This window comes from Parasteatoda tepidariorum, chromosome 4, assembly GCF_982258835.1.
Source record: "Parasteatoda tepidariorum strain Cologne lab strain chromosome 4, Ptep-v5.0, whole genome shotgun sequence".
Taxonomy (NCBI): Eukaryota; Metazoa; Arthropoda; class Arachnida; order Araneae; family Theridiidae; genus Parasteatoda; species Parasteatoda tepidariorum.
Window position 1 is genome coordinate 116,862,198 of NC_141758.1, and position 24,743 is coordinate 116,886,940.

The 24,743-nt window shown below is 27.5% G+C and overlaps 1 protein-coding gene and 1 long non-coding RNA gene across 4 annotated transcripts in view; one reads left to right on the plus strand and one right to left on the minus strand.

The window, feature by feature from the left end:
• Positions 1–24,654, minus strand: part of LOC147812622 (cell cycle checkpoint protein RAD17-like) — a 32,863-nt gene extending 8,209 nt beyond the window's left edge. Inside the window, exons 1-9 of one of the 3 annotated variants that reach the window (XM_087162497.1) lie at positions 24,423–24,552; positions 21,809–21,908; positions 21,546–21,623; positions 13,472–13,573; positions 9,475–9,585; positions 8,781–8,844; positions 8,591–8,702; positions 6,230–6,343; positions 6,059–6,144 (exon numbers count right to left, since the gene is read on the minus strand). In XM_087162497.1, the coding sequence (XP_087018623.1) occupies positions 6,059–6,144; positions 6,230–6,343; positions 8,591–8,702; positions 8,781–8,844; positions 9,475–9,585; positions 13,472–13,573; positions 21,546–21,623; positions 21,809–21,834 (693 nt within the window). In that variant the 5' untranslated portion in view covers positions 21,835–21,908; positions 24,423–24,552. Of the gene's footprint in view, positions 1–6,058; positions 6,145–6,229; positions 6,344–8,590; positions 8,703–8,780; positions 8,845–9,474; positions 9,586–13,471; positions 13,574–21,545; positions 21,624–21,808; positions 21,909–24,422 lie in introns of all 3 variants that reach the window. The other 2 variants (XM_087162499.1, XM_087162498.1) reach the window with 2 other exon arrangements.
• LOC147812623 (uncharacterized) lies at positions 15,580–19,312 on the plus strand. The gene is made up of 3 exons (XR_015433325.1): positions 15,580–15,838; positions 16,859–16,994; positions 18,244–19,312. It is a non-coding gene; the product is annotated as an uncharacterized LOC147812623 (long non-coding RNA).
• Positions 24,655–24,743: the final 89 nt, after the last annotated feature.

The following is a 24,743-nucleotide window of genomic DNA, read 5'->3' on the forward strand; positions in this document are numbered from 1 at the left end:
AACAATTTTCATTGCAACTACACTATATTTCTGGCTAAAAATATATTATATATCCCATATTTCTTCAAAATTCAAAATGTATTTGAGGTTTTTTCAAGAATTTTCCAAATTTCTCAATTTTTACTTTTATTATCTTACTTTCATTTTTTCTTTAATTTGAATAGAATATTGGTTAAGAATGACAGGTTTGATTGCAGCAATCTTTTAAACTTCAGACAACACCGACAAGCTTTACATGCATATTTACACAACAGATTATAATAGTTTTATAACATTCGTCAATTCTTCACTTTAAAACAAAACAATATATCTCAACATGTGATTTAATAAATCTATTAACATCATCTAACAATTCTTTAAACTACAGGATGAAGTCTACATCATCTAATAGTTATGTTGGAGAAATAAAAAGCGAATATATTTTTTCAGGCGATACAATGGAAACTTTAAAATCTAAAGGACTTATTTTACTTTCTTTCTCAATTAATTGATCTCTTAGAGTTTTCCAATCATGCAGATTGGAATACATTCTTGAAAGACTGTCTCCATCGCCTAAATGAGCATATATTCTCAAAAGACCACGATATTCAAATTCCAGTCCACTGTATGATTTCCCAAAGTGAGTGATACCTATATCTATGGCTTGCAAATGCAATGTTTCAGCTTCTTTATAAAGTAGCATATCATAATTATACAAAGATGCTAAATGGCCCACAGAAATGGCAACTTCATAATCATTACCTCCCAGCAGAGTGGATTTAATAGTAATAGCCTTCAAAAGCATTTCTTCAGCAGCCCCATATTTTTTCATGGACTGATATAATCTGCCAAGGTTACCGTAGTGTTTTGCAGCGAGAACATTCATTTCACCCAAGTAGTTTTTGGTAACACGAAGAGCAGATAAGTGGAGTTCTTCAGCTCTCTGAAACAATCTGTGCTGTGTTTCATAATCATGACTATCATTAGCAATTTCTTCAAAAATTAAAGCTGTTATTCTTTTAGCTGATGGAAGTAAAAAATGATCTTCACTCAACAGACTTTCTTTAATGGTACATGCTTTTTCAATGTGCTCCTTTGCATCCTTAAAGTTGCCAATCTTATACTCATTCACATAGCAAGCGTATGCTATATCTTCATAGATCAGACCTCTAGACGCCAAAGCACCATATAATCATTCATTGTGTCATGACTCCAGGGTTCGCCAAGTGGGCCCACTTTGAAAAAACCCACCCGGGTTTAATTGGGTGGGCCCACCTTGAAAAAACCCACTTGGTGGGTTTTTTCACAAATTGTTTTTTTTAAAAAAATTTTGTTGAAAAATAATCATCTCCTAATACTGTCATTGGACACATCGTGGAAGTTAACAAATATTTTAGAAATGTGCATCAAGCACATGGATGGGCAAATAAAAAAAACTCCTTGATGCCCCATTTATCAAATGATACTAGGTGGAGTTCATATTTTGAATGCTTAAAAACTTTTGCCAATAATTATCATAAATATCAAGAGATTGCTCTTGAACATCAAAGTGAATCTAATAATTATCTGCCAAAAATACTAAATAATGTTGGGCTTTACCAATAAACTATCAATTTGGAAAAACAGATATCAATTGTTTCTGAAGCTTTAAAAAAGCTTCAATTAGAAAACCTTTCAACTTCAGAAGCTTTTATGAATTAACTTACTATCGTGTGATGAATTGGAACCCCATAAACATTTTGTATAACGATTCCATCAGGCTGTTCAGCCGCCTCATCTATTAGCATATGCATCCTGGATCCCGAAATAAGGGGACAATTTTTAAATGATGAACAAGAGCAATTAGTAGAAAACTGTCTTTCTAAGCATCATCCAGAATTTCTGCCAGGTGTTATGGCATTCAAAATTACAAATCCTGAATACTTTCCCAAATCAATGATGCTTAACACCGTTATTCTACAGTTTTCATCAAAAAATAGTGGAAAATTACGACAAAAAATAAATAAATAAAAAATTATGAAAAAAATTTCAAGTTTCCACAAAATTTCTTTACACTCAGCACCAGCATTCTCCGTCTCAATCGAAAGACACTTTTCAACTTTTAGCTTGGTGTAGAGTAAACTACGAAATAGATTAGGAATAGATAAAGCTACAAAACTCGTAAAAGTGTATCACCATCTAAGAGAGAAATTGATCTTTTTTTAAGTTAACTCTTAACATCTGCTGACAATTTTTAACTATTTGGAGAAAGTTTATCACAATTAAAAAACAGTTAAAAATTAAAATATTACTTTTAAGATTTTTTAAATATTATTTTCAAGATTTTATTTGAATATAATTTATTTTGTTTCCTTTAATCATGTTTAAAAATATTAAAAACAAATGAAAAAACATTTTCTATTAAGTGATACATTAAACAACAATTAACAAATTCAAAGTTTTATTTTCTGGTTTTAAAAAAATAAGCTAAAATTTTTATATATGCTTTTTTTTAATTTTTAAATTAATTTGTTTTTTAAAATTATAAAGTTAAAATTTATCTGAAAATGCAGTCTTTTTTCTAAGGTTAAATATTTGAAAAATGGGACAAGTAACTGATACTCTTTAGAATTATATGTAATTTTAATTTCACTTTCTATTGATCGTATTATAAAAACATGGAAGACCATTAAATATGTATTCCAGTTTAATTTTATTAAAGGTAAAAGTTAGATGAAATTTTAGTTTTCACTGATATTTATTATTAAATATTATTTTCAAGATTTTATTTGAATATAATTTATTTTGTTTCCTTTAATCATGTTTAAAAATATTAAAAACAAATGAAAAAACATTTTCTATTAAGTGATACATTAAACAACAATTAACAAATTCAAAGTTTTATTTTCTGGTTTTAAAAAAATAAGCTAAAATTTTTATATATGCTTTTTTGTAATTTTTAAATTAATTTGTTTTTTAAAATTATAAAGTTAAAATTTATCTGAAAATGCAGTCTTTTTTCTAAGGTTAAATATTTGAAAAATGGGACAAGTAACTGATACTCTTTATAATTATATGTAATTTTAATTTCACTTTCTACTGATCGTATTATAAAAACATGGAAGACCATTAAATATGTATTCCAGTTTAATTTTATTAAAGGTAAAAGTTAGATGAAATTTTAGTTTTCACTGATTATAAATTTGTAATAAGCAATAGACATATATATATAAACATAAACAAACGAAAACAAAAAGATTAATAAACTTGTTCCTTTTATATTACTGTTGCATTTATATTTTATAGTGCTTTAGTTAAAAATTGTGAAAAGTTATGTATTTAAGAATAAAGATTCAAACATGTATTAGTGATAGTGCATTCTTTAAACTTATTTTAATTATAATATATATATTTTATATAAACTTTTTTGGATTTATTTCTATTTTTAAGTTTATACATCACTATTTAATACATAAAAATATTTTCACAGTAAGTAGTTTATGAGCACTAAATGAAAAAACCCAATTTTCCCCGGGTTTTTTCAATAAAACCCAGGCGGGTTGGGTTTTTTCAAAAATCCCCGGGTTTTTTCAAACCCTGCACGACTCTGAAACAAATATATATATATATACATAATTTACCCTAGAATAATGGTAGAGACAATTTCAGTTTTTGACTTTTTTTAAAATTTCTCAAGGATTTTAGTTCACGAGATTTTTTTTTATACTTAGCTATAAAGCTTAAAACTTTCAGAAGTTTGAGAAACCAACAATAAATTACAAAAAAAAAAAAAGGATTTTTTAACACCCTATGCCAGAAAGCCAATCAAGAATCTTGTAACTTGTATAGGTTATTTTGGTTGTTATTTGCAATAACAGCATAAAATTTCATAAACCTAACTAAATATTTATGGAGTTATAGACATTTAAAAAAAAAAAAATTCCATTGTCTTATGTTTTTTTTTTTAATTTTTTTTTTATAACTTCAATATCTAATATAATTAAACAAAATTGTTAGAGAAATTTAAAATTATTTACAAAAATATGGATTTAAAATTTGAAAAAAAATTAATAAAAACTACTTAAGATATGAGTATTTAAAGTAGTTCGCTTATATTGCGCACACATAGAAAATTAAAAAAAAAATTCATATTTCTGTAATGAATTGTATTTTGGCAACTAATGAAAATTATCTAATTTAAATATCTTAAAAATTTAAAAAGTGCCTAGCAATTTTCTAAGTTGTTTTTGTATTTTATAAAACAAAGCTCAAAATGATAAGGGTCTTTCCACAAGTTTCATCTTATATTATAAAACAAGATTTATTAAAAATGATGTCGGAAAAAATAGACGAGACTACAAAATAAAATTTGTGAAAAACGCTAACCTTTTGTGATTTCTTTTAAAAAATACAAAAATTACTTAGAAAAATGCTTGAGATTTTTAAATTTTTTAAGATATTCAAATCAGTACTCTTTTCATTAGTTGCTAATTGCGGTTCACCGCAAAATCAAGGTTTCCATTAAACTTCAAAAAAAAAAATTTGTGACTTTTTAAGGCAATACCCATATGCAGTGTTGCCAAATTAGGGGTTTCCACCCGAAATTTAGGGGGATGTTTTATCTTCAGTGGGTATTTTAGGGGAATTTGTTTTTAGGGGTTTGTTTTAGGGTTATTTGGGAATTTTACTAGTTTCAATTTGGTTACATTCTAATATCAAATTTTATAACTGAATGTGTGAGATGGTAATATGAAAATCAATGTTAAACCAAAACAAAAAGATTAAGATTTAATTTTAGAACTTAACCCCTTTGCTGAATGTAGTAACTTATTACTTAACTCGATCAACCTGTACGTTTGGTGAATTTGAATACAAATTATTTAAAAATTTTTATGTGCATGGTTTAAAAATAATGACAAAGGATAAATAAAAAAAGAAGTACGTACAAAAGTACAAGAAAGATTGGGAACACAAAAATCAGTTTAATGGTATATTAATAGTACAATTGTTCATCCTTTTTTCAATTATCAGCACATTATTAATTTCTTGATAATAAAATATTAAAAAGTATTAAAGCAACGTTTTCTATACATTATTTGACTTTTGTACTATTTTATAATACTTATGCATATTTAAAATTTCGGGTTTGGGTTGGGTTTTAGGGTATTTTACAACCCCATCTGGGGTGATTGGTTACCGGTACCTGACAAAACTGCCCATATGTCACACCTATTTATAAGGCAGACCCATTCATACAATCTTTCTTTCACCCACAGATCGCAATTTTGACCTGAAGCAGAGAATGATCAATCTCCTATCAAGTAACCCCAGAGGTATAATTTGTTATGAGGACATGGAGTACTTTGTGACCCGACAGATTTAATGTGCACCAGTCACCATTTACTACAATGAGAATCCATGGCTGGATTCGAATTCCTGTTCTCACAATCGTGAGTCTAGCACCCAACCAACCAGGCTATCCCGGCCTTTTAATGTCATAAATGTATATCAATAAAACTCTTTACGCTATTTTTACTATACCTCTATACTCATGGAGGTATAGTAAACTCATGGAGGTAAAACTCATGTACCTATATTACTCATGGGTCAGGATAGCCTGGTCGGTAGGAAGATGGCCCCATGTCCGAGAGTTCGAACCCCGCCGGCCGACTGGGGTGGCCGACTAAATGGTGACTGATGCACGTTAAATCTGTCGAGTCGCAAAGTTCTCCATGTTCCCATAACAAATCAATACCTCTGGGGGTACAGAATTGGAGATCGATCGTTCTCTGATTTAGGTAAAAAATTACGATCTGTGGATGAATGAATGGGTCCGCCCTATAAAAAACGGGCTGTGACGTGTGTGTGGGTGAAGACGAATTCTTGGCCATAGGATGGTGCCATTGAAAGAACAAGAATCGCACACTCTGCCTTAAATTTGCTTGGTTTCACCAAGCAGGCTTGCCCGTATGGCAAGTCGCATTAGAAACAACAGCAAACCTATTTTTTATGTGAAACAAAAGAAGAATTTGGAGTGTGGCTTTCACTTGAAAGCAGTTTAGATTTGAATAATGACAGTATTTATTTCTAAATTTTTTACTTCAGGATTAGAAATGAGAGGATCCTTTTCAAACATTTTCAGATGAGTAGGAAGTACATCTTGATTTGATTTCTTTGATGCATCACCTAAATAAAATAAATATCAGCATTTAAGTTATTTAGCAAGTACCACAATCAATATTGAATCCCATAGGAAATAAACTAAACTTACGCTTGGAGTAAAGAATTTTTCCCAATGCATGAAACAGAAACAGAGAGGAATCCCTTTTACTACCATCTTCAGAGGAAGAAACACTCCCTTGCACAGATAAGGGCTTCTTAAAATCTTAAAAAAAATATTGATAATTTTAAAATTGAAAAAGAAAATTAATAAACATCAATGAAAGGAAATGCTAACCCATACAAGATCCCTAAAGTGCAAAAAGTTGCAGTTAAAGTCATCAAATTTAATGTGAAAATAAATATGAAACTTCTGAAAAGATTTCTTATTTTATTTCCAATACCCACCCATATTAACATTTTGTCAATTTAGACATTTACAGTGCAGATTTGTTGGTCACTCTTTCAGGGGTACCATATTAGGTGGGCCAACGTTGCTCTCACAGTAAGGACAGATACTACAGAACATCCATGCTTTGCATGGGATTCTAACCCAAAACTTTTCTGGTGCAAGGTCAGTTCCCTGACCCCTACATAGTCCGGTCGGCACCTCTTGAAAGTAAGAGAAAGAAACAATTAAGATTTTATTTAATCTTTCCTTACACAATATGTTATTATTGTTTTATGATTTCTGCTGTATTTTTATAAATTAAGACATTCAATAAACTGAATATATCACTCATTCAGAGAAACAAAGTTAAGTGTTAAACTAAGCATCCCACAAGTTCTGCTTTTTTGCTTTTTTTTCCTCATCATGTAGTTCACACAATTTTCAAAATGTTTTAAATTATGACAACCAAGAATCTATAGCAGCCATGAAATCCATATAAAAATAATATTTGCACTCTTATTTACAATAGAAATGACAAAAAAAAAAAATATTAAGTGGCTTTTAAAATGTCAGAAAAAAATATAACTTTAATTTCAAAAACTTAATGAATAAAGAAAAACAAATTCTTTTTCTGTTAACATTTAATTTCTTTAGTTGAAAGTCAATTTTAATGTCATTCAGTCATTTTCCTATTTCTGTGAACTTTGACTGCATTTTCTTTTCTTTTTTCTGGATATTTTTAAATAAAAATTATTGAATAAATTTTTGTAATTTTACTCTTTCACTTGTAAATGAAAATATTTTTTCTCTTTCAGGAATCTTTCACTTAGATATAATATTTTTAAATGTTTGTTCATAGAGTTCTGTTGTTTTAAAAAATAAGTAATTTAGGTTTCTTTTCGTTTTTATCAAATATTTTTTATGCTTAAAATATATATGTTTAATTTCGACTGAAGATTTTTCACATATTTCTTCTTTTTCTCCTTTAACATTAAAAAAATTTAATGCTTAAGATAACATATCTCTAAAAGCTTCTGAAATTTTTTAAATCACTATGTAATAAGTGTATTGCAACATTTTACATAGGTATGAAGTTTAAAAAACTATCTTTTACTCCTTATAAACAAACAATATTCAATTGAAATAAAAAGTTAGAAAGCAAAAATAAGCAAAAGGAAATTTTAAACACATGTATGTTAATAAATGCTAACCGAAAAAATTCGCTAACATACATATCTTTAAAATTTCGTTTTGCTTACTTTTGCTTTCTAACTTTTTGTTTCAAATGCTTACATAAGACAGATTTGGTTTTTAACTGCTTTCAGAGCCTTACCATTTTGACTTATTAATTTAACCAAAAATTTTTATCTTAAAATTTGCTTAAACCAATTTCATACTCTGATTGCAAACAATATTCATAATACTCAATACTCTGTAACAATTTATTCATGCACTTAAAAAGTTTTTGTGCTAACTGAAAAAAAATCTTATAAATATATAAACATTTAAGGGAATAAACTTTAAAGTTTCTTTATTTTTATATGATAGACTTCAACAATGCTTCTAAGTTATTTTAAAAAATGAAATAAAAATAAAAGTCAAATCTAAGATAACACTATCAAAACCATAGCGCTTTTGTGACACACAAATTAAAAAATCACATAAAAATCATTATTAATAAATGCATTAATGAAAGTCTATAAAGTCTATTATATAATGGAAGTTCATTATATGATAAACTTTAACAATGTTTCTAAGCTATTTTTAAAAATGCAATATAAATAAAAGTCAATTCCAAGATAAACCTATCATAACCATAGTGCTTTTGTCACACACAAAATAAAAAATTACATAAAAATTAGAATCATTATTATATGCATTAAAGAAAGTCTATAACATTTAACATATAATGGAAGTTCATTATATGATAAATTTAAACAATGTTTCTAAGTTATTTCTAAAAATGCAATAAACATAAAGTCAATCCTAAGATAATTTTATCAAACGCATAGTGTTTTTGCAACACGAAAAATGAAGAATCATATGTTTATAAAAATTAGAATCATTATGTAGATGACGTACAAGACATGCACATGAACTGCATAGAATTTATGGCATTCCGTATATCTCCCAAAGAATCGGCAACAATATTTTCAATTTCAGACTTGCTTAGTTTTTTGTAGCAGGAATGCACCTAAAATTTAAAAGAAATGAAACTTATTAATTTGTCTCCTTCAATGAGATCTGAAGTTCAATGCAGGAGACACCTTACCTTTGGTGAGTTATTAATTTTTGTGAGCACTGTCATCATCATGGTTGGGGCAATTGCATTAAAACTAAAAAAAAAAGTAAAAAGTATTCAACAAAAAAATTATTAATAACATGTAAAACACAAAGCTTTAAAGCAAAATTCGTTGAATTCACAGTTTTCAATAACACAAAATAAATTAGATACTTATACAAAGTAAGCATTAATAAAATAAACAGTAAAACTGTTTACTGAAACTTTTTCTTTTGCATTTATAAATGTGTTAATTTAAAAAAAAAAAAGCCAACATTTATTTAATAGGGAAGCAATCATTTGATGTTAGTTGGCAATATCTTCTCATTTTTAAATGTATATTTTTGTAATTATGAGAGTGCTTAGGGTTTAAAAATGGTTTACTTTTGTAAAATGAGATAATGGAGGCTCACAATTGTCATCGGTTAACTGTATTTTTAGTTGAGAAATGCTCATTTTTAGGCACTCCATTCTTCTGAAAATCCTAAAATTTACCATATTTTATATAGTGGTCAACAAACATGTTCAAATACGTTATGTTACAAAACCAACAAAACAAATCCGAAATACTAGGTGATGAAAAAAATATATTACATAAAAATTGTAGTGTATCAATAAAAAATCTGTTCCCTGATCTATCTCTGTTTAATACACATAAAAGTAGCATTACAATAAAACTATTTACCTAATAGTTTTGATTTTCAAAGAAAACTGCAAATCCTTAGGCAAAAGAGAACCTTCATCATTATCACTAATGATGAAAATGACTGGATGATAAGACTGAACAGCGTACCTCCTTTTGAGAACAAACACTTTGTTTTAAAATAATGAAAATATGTAAGCACTCAGTAGTAAGGATAATAATATTTTCGACAACAAACATATTTGATGTTTTCATATTTATGCAACATTTTGGTATGTTTTGAATGTAAAAACCAATGTAAATTAAATTTCCAATATTTTCAGACACTATACACAAATGTGAACATAGAAAAGCATTCATTTTATGTATGTTCATAATATATTTTAAATTCACTTTCACCTTTTACATTTAACAAACATCAACATAGATTTGTGCATATATAGTGCTATAGTTTTATGAAACTTGTGGCTGAGAGGTAACAAAATGTTTGCAAAGGAGAAAAAAAAATCTTATAAAGATCTTCCAGGGGTGATTGTAAGCCCAACTCATAAATCCTGAAAATTTCTAGAGTAAAATCATTAAAAAAATTAATATCTTTATAAATTTAAATATTTACTTTATAAAATAAAATTATCTTTATTTATTGAAATTTTCAAAACATGATATTCTAAATGAATTATATGCAACATAATTTAAATGAATAATTATGTGTAAGTTTACTTTTATCTCTAATCACATTTATTATTCTACCAGAAAAAATATTTAAAAATGAAAGAGATGCCAATTATAAATTCCAGTTCAAAATTTTTTTTAATAAAATATACAAGAATTTTTATATATAAATGTGATTGATGATTTCTTGAAACTTCTGAACTTTGGATTTGCGGAAACTTTCAAAACGCGGTTAGCGAAAAAACCAGATATTTTCTGGAGTTCAATCACCCCTGATCTTCCATATTTTTTATTTAAGAAATGTATATTTTGCGATGTTAATAAATAACAATCCCAACGTAGTTGCCAATTTTTTTTAAAATCAAATTTTCATTTAAATAGAATTTTTTTTTATTTAAATTAAAAAAAAATTATATATGCTAGCCAAATTATCTGATAAAATACATTAACAATAAGTTATGAATTAAAAGTGCAATTTTAAAACAATAATATAGCTAAAACTATTAATATTTCTATTTCAAATGCTATTCAAAAAATAAAATAAAAATTTATTATTACAAACTAAACATCTAAACTTTTAAGGACAGGGAAGCAATTTGACAGTTAGATACCTAATGAAGAGAAAAAAATAGTTAATATCAGAACACATTAAAGAAAAATATTATTGAAAGTTTCTCTGGGCTATATTTTATCAAAATAGTTATCAGTTTTTAAACACTAATAGCCAGTAAATATGTTTTAAAAACACTTAAGGCATTCAAATAAACATAAAATTAAATGGGTATAATTGAACTATGTTCAATTTCTAGCTGATTGTTTTGCATACAGTTAGTGGAAAATTATAATTTAACAGTTTGACACTACTCTTATCCACTTTCAGTCTCCAATTTTATTTATTTATTAGTATATTTAGAAATATAATAATTTACCCTTTGGATAAAACCTTTTATATTTTTGGATAAAACCTTCATTATCAATGAGATCAGACTTTAAAAAGCATCGCACAGTAAAGAATGTAATTACAAACATAGTCTCGACCTAATGATTAATCATAAATGGTCTCAATTATTTAAAAAAATCAATTTCAAATCAGCGGTTTTCTTAAAAAAATATATAGTTGATTTAAAACACGACTTAAATCAAAAGATTTAATTCACTTCAACTTTGTATCCCAATAATAAAAGTGAATTTTGAGTTTAGTAGGGTTCCAATGTTTGTTAGTTTTTATCATGTAACAAAAGAGGCAGCAGCAAAAATTTGCCAAAAATATTTGACAGTGAAAAAAAATGCACAGGGGAAACAAAGTTGTTCTAAGAATTAATTCAAATTTTAAATAAAAATATATTTTCTCTTTATTTTTACATGAATTCTTCAATCTAAAGTAAAAACAAATGAATAAAAAACAAATAAAACTTAGAATGCAATGAAGCAGTGTTGGATCTCTTATAAAAGCATTTGGAAACTCCTAATGGAGAGAAAAAACTTAATAAGTATTTGGTTCATTTTTGAAAGAGTATAAATAAATAAAATTAATAATACACAATATTTATTTGAAACATAATCTTAAACTATAAACATGATTTAATGAGGAACTCAATAGTTTTCAAGTAATTTTTATTAACGCATTCACAAAACCAACTAGAAAATTATGAAAAAATTACTGTTCATAAACATTTTTATGTTTAAAAATGAGTAAATGAAAAAAATGTATCAATTATCGGAAAATATTTGCATGTCAAAATCCAAAGTTATAATACTCCGAGAAAATAATTGAACTTAGATAAATATTTTTTTAATGAAAATTAATTACGACAAAGTATTTTTATTAGAAGAAAAGAATTAAACTTGATACTTTTTTGAGTAAGACCAATATAAAAAAATTTACACAATACACTGTTATATATAAAAGCTTGTTACAAGCAGCCAGCAATAACATTTGTAAGAAAAATGTACTTGAAAATTAATTAATTACCATAAATTATTTTTATGTATCACGGATGAAAAGCAATTTTTGAATCATGGGAAACAATTTGAACATAGGAAACATTTTGAAACAATTATAACAAATTCATAGGAGTGCAAAAAATGGTAAAAAAACAAACAGGAAATTAAAATTTTCATCTGCTTCAAACTGCTAATCAAAAAAAAAAAAAAAAAAAAAAAAATTTTTTTTAATAATTGGTTTGAAATTAATGTGATGGTCTCACTTATAATTATTTTTATTCTTTTTTCAATTTTTAATTTTTTTTCCTAGTTTATTTGTTCAAATTTAAAATTACATTTCATAGCAAATACTGAACCTATGATAATAAACAAGACATTAAAAACAAAATTGTTGCAATCCAATAATGAGAGAAAGGTTACAAGTAGATCAGTAAATGAAGAATGCAGTTGGAAAAACATTTGTTTTGTTATGTTTATTTTCTTAGTAATTTTATTTAAGACAGTTCAGGGATTAAATTGAAAACCCTATAAGCCACTTTTGGTTAGAAGTGAATTCTACAAATAGGTGAATTGGTTCTAAGTGAATTCTACAAATTTATCTTTCCTACTTCGTCTTTTAAACTTTTAGAAACTTCCATACCATTCCAGTGGGCAGTAATTATAATTTCCTTGTGCTGTATTTCTGAGTCCCCATGGACAACAAAACAACTTTGGGAAAGAGGGAGGACTCCTTCAATTTTTAAATTATTACAACAATCTCATTGATAAGTAAAGTTTGAAACAGTTTTAAGTCAAACTTGAAGGTGAAAAAAAAAATTTGCTCTCATATCCACAAACAATTATCCGAGATTTTTGTTTCAATGTATTACATTTTATAGAATTGTGTTCTAAAAAGAAAAAACGATACAAAGTGTGAAAGAAAAAAAAAAGATTTATTTTAAAACATTTAACATTAAGTTAAAATTTTTTATTATTAGAAGGAAGGGGGAAAAATGTAATTTTTTTTAAAATAATAATAATAGTCTGTATTTTAGGATATATTTTAAATAAGCACTTAACTTATTAAAAAATTTAACTCATGTTTGTTTTTAACAATATTTTATCATTTTTCATACAACAGAAAATGAATTAAATTATCTTCATCATAATGTAAACTTAGTTTTTAAAATGTACACAAGATCACTATGAAGCATCTTTAAAGAAAAGTCAACAATCCATAGAAAAATGAATTTCCTTATTAAAAAAAAAAGCCTCAATGCAGGAATGAGGTTTTAAAAAAAAAATTTTTTTTTTAAAATAACACAGAAATTTAATTTTTTTAAAATAAAATGTGATCTTAGTTCCCACTCCTAAAAATTTCCTTGTTTGATAATTAAATAATTGAATAAAGAAGTCTCACCTCAATAAGTAATAATTCTTTTACCGTTTGAATATAAGAAATATTTTGAAGATTGTAAGAGAAATCGACTGAAGGACTGTGCTTGAGTTTCCCTGGTGGTTATCTGATCTCCAAAGCAGAACAAGCCTAGCAGACATTTTAAAAATATTTAACATTTATACAAATAGAAAATATCATTTAATTTTTGGAAGGTATAGAAGATGTTAGAGAAGTCATATACAGGCAAATATAAAAAATTTTTATGTAAAAATCCTAGTTCGAATAAATAAATAATGGACAATTACAACACCTCTTTTCTTTATTTTCAATCCTAACTTACTGAAAATTCTCTCCTGAACAAAAAAATCTAATAGTTTTTTTCCTTAAATGTTTATTTATTTAATTATTAAACGTTCAAATTGCCCACAAAGGCCTCCGTAGTGGATGCAATCAAAAACTATTTCTGATTGGTTATGACGTCGCATGTGCTGAATGGAAATATACCTCATCCATCCGCTAAGGCTATTTCAATGTTCTTATAGAATTGATTTATTGAATATTGATGAATTCACTGATATCACTTGTATCAACAGCCAGCTTTGTATATTGTTAGTAAAAATTTTGTGAATTGAATTTACGGTGTCCAAAATAGAAGAAAGATTTTAAAACTTCTAACTGTACATTTATCACTAAAATAACTAAAGAAATGGTTATGCAGCTCTTCACAGAGAATCAACTTTTCTTCTTTGGTTAAAATCAATGGTGTTAAAATTCACAGAAAATATTCAGGGGTCTGTCTAAGCTTTTTAAAGAGGTACCTATTTTGCGAAAATGTAGACATAATTTGTGAAAATCAAAAAGTATATTAAAAAGCCCACACAAAAATATGGTGAAATAAGAAATTATTTTCAAAAATTGATACTACAAATAAAAATCATTTATGGCTGGTAAATTTCTATATAAATTTTTCTCATATGTTCAAAAACGATTTTGCTATTGTAAAATTTTGGACTTTAAATTGTATCCTAATTTAAAAATCCATAAAAATCATTATCCATACACAAGTTTCAACTTGAATTTTATAAACACATACATTTAACAGTACTAGCACTAAGCGTTATCTTCATTTTATGAGAACATTTTCGACTTGGTCATGCAGAAAAAAGTTTCACAGAGAAAAAAAAATCTTTCATAAAAAAAATTAATAATTAATTAGAATAAATTTAAAATAATGTTCAAAATAATAGTTCATAAGTTAGAAAAGTTCCATTTCAAATCGAAATGCGTAACTAACTCAGGGTTTATCGTTTTTACGGGGATATAACAACAAAATTTTAAGAAGACGAGGGTAGAGAATCTTGGAACTTGTTTTTTAAAAAATATTTTGTGAAATTACTGTTTACTGAGGAATTTAGAGAATTATTGAAGTCCTCATTCCTCCCTCAAACATTGATTTTCGTATTTACCTGATTTAAAAGTTGAGCGTTGCGATTCTTAATCAGGCGATTTAAATGTCGTACATTGCGATTCTTATTTACGAGATTTAAAAATCCAATATCGCGATTTGTAATTACGCACTTTTAAAGCCCTATATAGCGATTCGTATTCATGCGAGCTTAAAATCCAATGTCGTGATTCGTTTTTGCGGTTGTAATATCAAACATCGATTTTCCTATTTATGCGTGCTTTAAAAATTAGACAGTGGGATTCGTATTCGCGCTATTTAAGAATTACGTATCGTGATTCGTATTTACGTGATCTAAAAATTAAGCATGATGATTTGTATTTTCGCATTTTTTAAATCCGATATAGAGTTTCATATTCATGTGATTTAGAAGCCTCATTTCGGGATTCATATTCTCTTAATTTAAAATCATGCATGTGATTCATCATGCAATTTTAAAATTAATCATCAGGATTTATAATCACATGGTTTACAAGTTTAAAAATTGCACATTTTTGTCAAATTTTTGTGTGTGTGTATATATATATATATATATATATATATATATATATATATATATATATATATATATATATATATATATATATATATTTATTTATTTATTTATTCTTGAATTTCCTCTTTTTTACTTTCCAACTACTCTCAATTACTTTGGAAGTGACAAAATTTTTCATAATCTTATTACTGTGAAAATTCGTAAAATGTACAGCGTAATTGGGTCCATACATATCAATTAAGCCTGCTTTTATAAACTTTTGATTATTTTTGTATCCAGCTGGTGGTCTATTTATTTGAATAAATGTTCTCTTGTCATTTGTTCCAACATCTTCTTCATTTCCTTCTTTAGATCTTAATCTCTGTTTATTTACACGGTCAATAATTGAGCCCCATGTTTTACAAACAGCTTCTGAAATTGGTATGTTAAGTGAAGAAGCAAAGAAATAAAAGTAGGTATCCTACTGTTTAATTCTTGGAATGCGGTTTTGAATAGTAAATTTTGAGAACAAATATTGTCATCACATAAGTAGCAATGTAATTTGGAATACATCCATTTATTAAATATAGAAAATTCAAACCAAAGAGTTTCCCTCATAACTGTATCTTTTGAAACAAAAGGAATTTCATCCAATATAGAGTTAAAATTGCTTTATCATTAGGAAATTGCTTTATCATCTGTTGCTACTAGAAAAAAAATAGAAATTCAAACTTCTCTTAGTCTTGGCAATTTCTGGGCAGAAGCCAGCGAGAAACTAAAAAAAACATCGCAGAAAGGACTAACTTGAAAGGTATAACTCGTAGCCATTCCTGGACAAATATCTACATGTTTTTTTTTTAAATTGCAAGTTTAAAATCTATTTGGCACCTTATTTATTATAGTTAGCGCGACAGATCACAATATGGATATATACCCCCATTTGAGTTAAAATAGCTTCCTCAAAAAGAAGAATCTGCCCTGACTAAGGATTTTGTAATTAATGTTATGAAAGTGATTGAATTATCTTCTTAGCTTAATCAAAAGCTTTCTTCTTTTAATATTCACTTTATTTTTTGCATCAGAAATGATGATAAATCAAATAAACTAGGAAATGTAGGTCCTCTCAATTGGTTGTTGTTTAGGAAAAAAGTTACATGTTATCTATTTAGTTTTTGTGAGGAGCGGTTCTGGTAATAGTATGATAATAATGACAAAGGTAAAGAGCACTTATGATGCTACAGAAACAGATATTTGAATATATGAGAGAATTTTGTTTAATGTAAAAAAAAGTTTTATTAAATGTTACTTAGAAATGATACATGTCAAAAGGATTATTTTTTAAAATTTGAATGTGTGATTTTTTTAAAAATAAATATTCAAACCATTTAAATTATGATTTGAGTAGTAATCAGGCTGATTCTAATTGGTGTTTACTGATTTTTGTATTGTAACACATTGTTGAAAAATTAATGTACATTTTTGTTTAATATAGGAGTGTTTCCTTATTTTGAGTGGCCCACCAGGTGTAGGAAATACTGCAACGGTCAAAGCTTTATGTAAATCTCTTGATAATGAGTTATTCACTTGGTCAAATAAGCATCAAGAAAATGCCAAAAACACATATGATGGTAATTTTTTTTCCTTTCTTGAATTTTATTTAAAAAAATATTTATTATGCGTAAAATTGTTAAAATATAAGGTATACAATTTTTCCTGTGATACTTATGTTTGACTTGCCTTCATTATTTTAAAAAGCCACTGTCAAAATACATTTTAAAATAAAAATAAATAAATAAAAAGATGAATGATAAAAATCATGATTACAAGGTAAAAAAGAAATCAGATTTATTTGATTGAAATCAATTTTGTACTTATTTATTTTAAATTTACCAATTTAAGATGCAGTACAATTTATAAATATTTTTCAATAACAATATGAACCAAAACTTTTGAATAATTTGGTTAATATTATCATACAATTATTAAAAACAAATCCGACAAATTATAATTTTCATTCAAGCTCAACAACCTCATGAAGTGTTATAACATTAAGGCTATTTTTGAATTCGTTAGATATTTAAAATGGTAAGCAAGTTGCAGACATTGATATAAGAGTATAATAACTATTTCTAATTTGAAGAAATGAAACTTGTAGAATGGACAATTAAAATCTAATTTTTAAAAAAATATTAATCCATTCTAAATCCCTCATAACTTCCAGAAAGCATTTTATAACTTTTCTAAGAGTGCTAATCATTAAGTTATTTTTAAACAAAAAACACTCACTTTCTGAAATAGGGAGTCCATGATTTTTTCAGAAACTGACGTCATCTGTTCCTGTCTGCCATTCATTTACAATCGTTATGTTAAGAAAGCCATCATGTCTTGTCTTCGTTTAAATTTTCATAATAAAATCCAACGATTTTAGATGGGAAATAACTGTGTGTGAACAAAGATATATAAAATAAACTGTCCCCTTATTTGGCATACTGAAAATGTGAGCTTAATCTAACTTATTTTTATAATATTGTTTAATTTCAATGGTACCCATTGAAACATTTCTTCATAGTTGGCGAGATTTTCGAGTTCTGAATGTTTAAGAATTTTTAGTTCAATAAAAAGGTTTTTGTAATGAGTTATGGATGTCTAATATTACTGATTAAAATGATGCATTATAAATGCAAAATAAATTTGTGCTTTAATTTTTTTAGCCATCTTAAACTTAATTTTAAAGTATATTTCAATTTAATTTTGAAGATTTATTTTCATGTTAAGTTAAAAGAATGTTGAATCTATTTTTTTTTTTTTATATAGAATAGTTTTAGATTTAGAAAATGTAGAAAAGCTTAAGTTATTGATTTTATTTATTTATTCTAGCTTGAATTTAATGCAGGAAATTATCTTCAGCATAGCAGTAGACTTTGATAAAACTTGTGAGCCCAGTAGAAATTTTAATTCATTCTTTCAAAATATAAAGATAATAATAATAAATAAATGAATAAAATAAGTAAAAAGAAAAAAATACAAAACTAATATATTATAGTATAATTTATTAATTTTATTTTAATTGCATTAATCCAGAAGAGTATTCAAATCAAACATGTGTATTTATTTAGTTCCACATTACAAAAGCAGGAATTAAATTTTATAAATACATATAAAAATAATTTTTCGCAGAATTAAAAATGCTCAAAAAAGATATCAACATTACTGTCTCTATAATCATTTAATAAATAATTAAAAAATGTGCATTAGAATTTCTTTTCATTTTGCATAAGTTATTTTTAATTCTTTAGCTTTAGTGAAACAAAAATGTCTAGTTTAAAGCTATTCGCTGAAATTATGTTGCTAAATTAAATTAAAATTTAAGTATAAGCACATAGATTCTTGAAAGTGTTGATTCGTTTTTGGGGTTACTGGATGCTTAACCTGAGATTTTTTTTCACCTGTTTCAATAAACAGTTTTTCCTTAGAAATGTATAATGCATTAATTTTATGATTTTAGAATTCTTCTTTGACAAGCAGATTTGCAGAAATTAGAAGAAAAAATAACAGTTACCATATTTTGAAAATACTATATAGCAGGAAAAGGAATTAAAAATTATAAATTTGAAAATAAAAATAATTTCTATGTGGAGAAATTCCTATTTACTCAAAGAATAATATTGAGAATATGTATGAGTCTTAATGTGTGTTTAAATATTTAACATATAGCGAAGAAGAAGAAGGAAAAAAGAACTGCATTATTAAATATTTACTTAAAGAAAATCCTTCAACTCCAGTTAAGGAAAAAAAAGAGGCAAAATTAGATTACATTACCTGATTTTTTGAACATTAGCACAAAGATTGTAAACGATGATGGATGGAATTATTTTAATGTACTAGATTTATGAAAACACTGATTTGTTTTTATGCTATGCCGAATAATAAAATCATTCACCTTATATCTAAATGTGTACTATTTCTATCCAAATTGTGACTGATTTTAATTAAGCTATAGGGCTGCAATGGAGCATTATTTTATTTTTTAAAAAAACTTAATTAAAATAATATCAGTGCTCTGTTCAGGACAAATTTGCTACCGTTTAGCTGTACCTTCACAAATTCCTCAGTAAAAATGTTTTGTGAAATTACTCAATAATTCTTTAATTCCTCATAAAATATTTTAACTTATGCACAAAAAAAAATTTCAGCGGAAATCAGCGGGAAAAATGGAAAAATCTGAAAAAAAGCGGAAATCCGCGAATCCGCGGAAGAATCACATCCCTGCAAATGATAAAAGAAGTTTGAATTTCTATTTTTTTTTCCTCGTAGCAACAGATTTAAAAGCAATTGCTTACTTTATGCCTTTGCGAGGTGTTTATTTATAATTTACTGTGCATAGCTCAGTACGTTTCAAAATTAAAAAAAATTTGGAGAATGATAAACCAGAAAATATATTTGAATAACTGGAATTTTTTTAACATTTTCTAATAAAATTCAAAATAAAACAAACATCTAACTTATTTATACATACAACTTGAATTAATCAACAACATAACGAAATTGTAGGTCTTCCTTCGTTACTCATCATTATCATAGCTGGCCAGACAGCTCAATGTGGGCCAATGCCTTCCTCTGAAGATTTCTCCATGAGGACTTCTGATTTATCTTTGATCTCCAATTCTTTTTATTAATTGCAAAGAAAATCAGACTCCACCGAGTCAGCCTATCTCAACCGTAGCCTTCCTCGCTTTCTTGCTCCAGTTGGTTTAAAAAGCAGCATCATTTTTATTGTATTGTCATCACTCATTCGAATCACGTGGGCCATCCAATTTATTTTATGTATTTAATAATACAGTATGGGACCCCTAATCCGGCAGCACTTAATACGATCCATTCCATTTTTTTGTTTTAAGAAATTTTTATTGATAAGAGGAAAAAAAATCAGTTATATTCTCTTTTTATTTGGAATTTTATTCTGTTGAAGCAAGTAACTTTATTTTATCTTTTAAAAATAAAAAAAAGCATGAAAAAAATAAATCAGTGTCAAAGGAAACATCTGTTTCTAAAGCAGTTTAAAATAAAGTGAAAGGGAAAAGTAAAAACACCTGCATTTCCAATGAACAAAATAAAGAAATGGAAGTTGGAAAGAACTTATCAATCAATCTTGACAGCTGTGCAAGTGCTACTGGTTTGTCCCCACATTTCCCTCTCCAATTTGACCATAAATTAGCCACACCCTTTTGACATTAAAAGAACCACTTGGGGTACAAGATGAACTATCTCTTTTGCTGCTTTTTTTATTTGATGTAAATTATACTCTTTTGTTTTCTTATTAGTTATTAACTGGTAATTTGTTTTTCTTAAAATCCTATTTAGTTGTTAGCTTGTTTCTTTTATTGTTATTAGTTTTTAACTTGAAACTGGAATTCCGAGGAATTTCATCGGTTCCATGAATGCCGGATTTGAGGTCCTATACTGTATAGGGTTGTAATCTTGTATAGTTCAAAGTTATATCTCATTCTCCAGTAATAGTTTTCCTTTACAACACCAAGTATACTCCGCAAAATCTTTCTCTCAAATAGTGCGAATACTTTTCCTCCAGTTTTGTCATTGTCCAAGCTTCAGAAGCGTATGTCAAGACTGACCGGACAAGAGTTTTGTAGATTAAGAACTTTGCTTTTCTAGAAAGAAACCTAGATTTAATAATTCTTCTCAGCCTTATTTGCCAAATAGAGTCGGTTTTTTATTTTAGGAGTCATTCTGCTGTCAATGGTAATAATTGATCCTAAGTAAATAAAACTCCTTACTGTTTCAAATCCATAAGAATCTATTACAAGATAGGAGAATGGGACTCTGTTTCTTGAGAATAATGTATATTTTTTCCCCTCTACATTTATAACTAAGCCCATTTATCTTGCAGCCACCTCAAGGGCAAGAAATGCATCTTTCATGACAGGAAGGGAACAAGCAATTACATATACATCATCTTTCTTCTTGACCAGTTAAGTGTAAATCAGAGTTTGTTCATTAGAAAACAACAAATTTCCAACACAATTGAGCTACCAGGTCTTGCCCCACTTTTTCCCTTCATTAATTTAATTAAAAATATAAATACTTAAAATTCGCTTTACTGCATCTGTATTTAAATGAGAGGAACTGCCTTTTCAAAATAAAACAAGAAAGCAAAAACTTACTTTATTCTGTTTATTAGTTGCAGTCTGAATCCAGACTTGTACTTCAGAAACTTTTTTTTTATGAATTGCAAGCTCTTCCTAAAAAGAAATTAGTTCATCAATAGTTCATTATTTTTTACAAAAACATATTAAATAAAATATGAAATATTAATTTTGAGAAAATCTTTTTAAGTAAAAGAAATTTTTGATTAAACTTCTTTATTGAAATTTTATTATATCTAGGTAAAAAAAAAAATCAAGCAAATTTTACTACAGCAGAAAACCTATTATCCGGAACGATCGGCACCATCGCTATTCCGAACAACTGATTTTTCCGGCTTTCTAAATCGTTACAAAATGCAGTTTTTTTATTGTCAAACCCAACTAAAAAAAAAAAAAATTATTACTTAGAAATAATTTTAAAAAGAAGAAAAAATGATAAAGTAATACACATAAGATTAATAACATAAAAAGGAAAAAAAATAATGAAATAAAAATACCTATAGGCTTAATATAAAATGAACAAAGGTAAAATGAAAAAAAAAAGGGGGGGGATGGACTCTATCTTCCACATTGTTTTCTTCTACTTCGCCATTATCTGCGTCAGGACTCAAAACCATCCACTCCATTTTTTACTTCATTATTAAAAAATGAAAATGGAAAACTCAGAGCTTTTCTTTTCCCTCCTATGCCTGAGAGAGACAACATTGGAGTATAATTCTGGATGAAGAATAAATTCTTTCGAAAATTTCTGGAGAAAAGGAAAACAAAATTTTTTACTTTGTTATTCTTTATTATTCTCAAATGAGAAGGGAAAAATCGCGAGCATTTCTTTTCCTTCCTCCTATGAGCTATAAAGACATCATTTGAATATAATTCTGGATGGGGAAAAAAATCTTTCAAAAATTTCTGCAGAAAAAGAAATTTAAAATTTTTTACTTCCCAAAGGAAAAATCTTTCTACAATAAAGTCTGTAATGTTCTGTGACAATATCGCCGTGATTCTGGCAAGCAATTACTATCTAGAAGAGTTTAACTTGGGTTTCAACATTTTGATAAAACATTAATTGAAATCAGAAGGAAAAACATGTGTATCACAATTTTATTCCTCATTAAGATGAGCGATTTTATTTCTCCTCTACTCCAGTTAAACCAGCAGTTTCCAGTTAAATTAGCAAGCAGACACAAGCTGACAGAATAAAAAGAATTTATGTTCTACCATGTTCTGCCCCCTCCTCACACCCCATTCACAATGAATGAATTGAAAAACAGGTGCAGTTCTAACACTTGAACTTTTGAGTCATTATTCCCATTTCTTTGGCTGTCACTATGCTCAAAGGGGGAATAGCAGAAATGACAGATATTTTTTTAAAAAATAAGAAAAAGTAAGAAATAACAGGAAAAAAAGAAGGGGCGCAGAGATAATAGGAGTTCTGCAGTCCCTGTAGAGCATACTTTAAGAGATTTCCAAGAATCAAAGAAGACAAATAAAATTATTTATTTTAACTCTTCTGAACAAAGTAGGTAATCAACAGACATATTCTTACTGTGAGAAGCTGGCAGTAATGACTCTCCTTGCTTAAGGGCCAGATGATAAGAAAACAGATGTTCAATAAGTCACCCTTTCTCACAGAGCTATGATTGAAAAGAAACACCTACGTAGAAGGGAATGATTGATGTTATTTAGTACAAGACTCTTACCTCTCTTGACAGTGTAGGAAACTAATGCTTATTTCTAAAATGATGATAAAGTAAACACCTTTTAAAAAAGACAGAAAAATCTTATGAGGAAAAAAAAATTTCTTTTAAATAGTGGGGAAAATTTATCAAATTTTGTTCCGGTTTTTTGGTTTTCTAATTTCCGGATAAGAGTCTCTGTATTGTACTTAGAAAAATAATTAATCGAACAAAGGATTGGTAAAAAGTCAATCTGTAAGAAACAAACAAATATAAGAAAAAAACTGTCACTGTAGTTACAACTGTTGATATTCAAATAAATTTGCTATTTTAACAATATATACACTTAGGAAATTTTATTTAACTCTATTTGGATCAAAATTTCAAAACATAAAAAAAAAAAAAAACGATCTTATTTTTCACAAGTACAAATCTCAAAAATTATAAGATATGATCAAGAATAGAGAGCAGTCTCAGATTTACACTGATAAAAATGTACACAAGTACATCTGTGTACTTAAATGTACAAGTACATTTTAATCAGAGTACAATTAATAAGAGGGTAAAAATATACTTGAGGGTGCCCCTTGGCGACTTATGTCTGGCGCCATTCCTCTTAGCGTGGAACACCGTCCGTGGTAACAGGAATGTGACCAAAACATAATATTTCAATAAAACATTGGAAAATTTCAACAAAGCATCGTCCAAAACTTTATAAAATTACAATGAACCCAACATAAGCAAAACTAATAAACCCAATAAAGTGCATTTTGAATCGAAACAAAATTTAAGCACAGAAAGTAAGGAGTAAGCACAGAAAGAAAAGGAAAAAAACTCCCACAAACAGGACGTTTATATCTATTGCTATTTAAACCTTCATTCATACACCAGTCAACCACTGCTTTTTTTCCATTGTTATTCAAATCATACAGAAACTTAAGATTTATCTTATTTACTGCAGTCCTTTTTAGGACCAGAAGCAAGATTAACCTTATCCAATGTAGAACTAACGGACCTCTGAAATTACATAAACCATTGAACATTTAAAAATAACGCTAGAATCTAATTCTAAATCAATCAGAATCACGATTGGGTTTCAACATCACCCAGCTTGGCGATCAACCGCAATCACAACTTGGCGAGAATCAAGGGGCACCCTCAAATATAGTCTACCCGTTCCTGAGAAAAGGGAACAGATGAGTTGTACAATACTTAGTCTTACAACATTAGTCGGTGAAAATTCTTCGACCCATGTCGGGTAATGTTCAGAATTATCATTCCCGCCCTGAAAGAAATCTTTGTGTTTGCGCTTTAGTGAAGTCCCTTTAGAGACCATAATAAAGTGGAGTCTTTACACAATGAAAGAAGTTTTAAAATATCGCTTTTCCTCTATGGTCAAGCATAATGTTTGTTTTGGCGTAATTCAAAACTTCACTTTACCGTGCCCCAAACAGATTTTGGAGTGAAAATATGTTGCAAAATTATGAGCTTGTGGCTTTATTATACTCCATAGAGATTTTTGCGGTAGTACTATGTAAGCTAT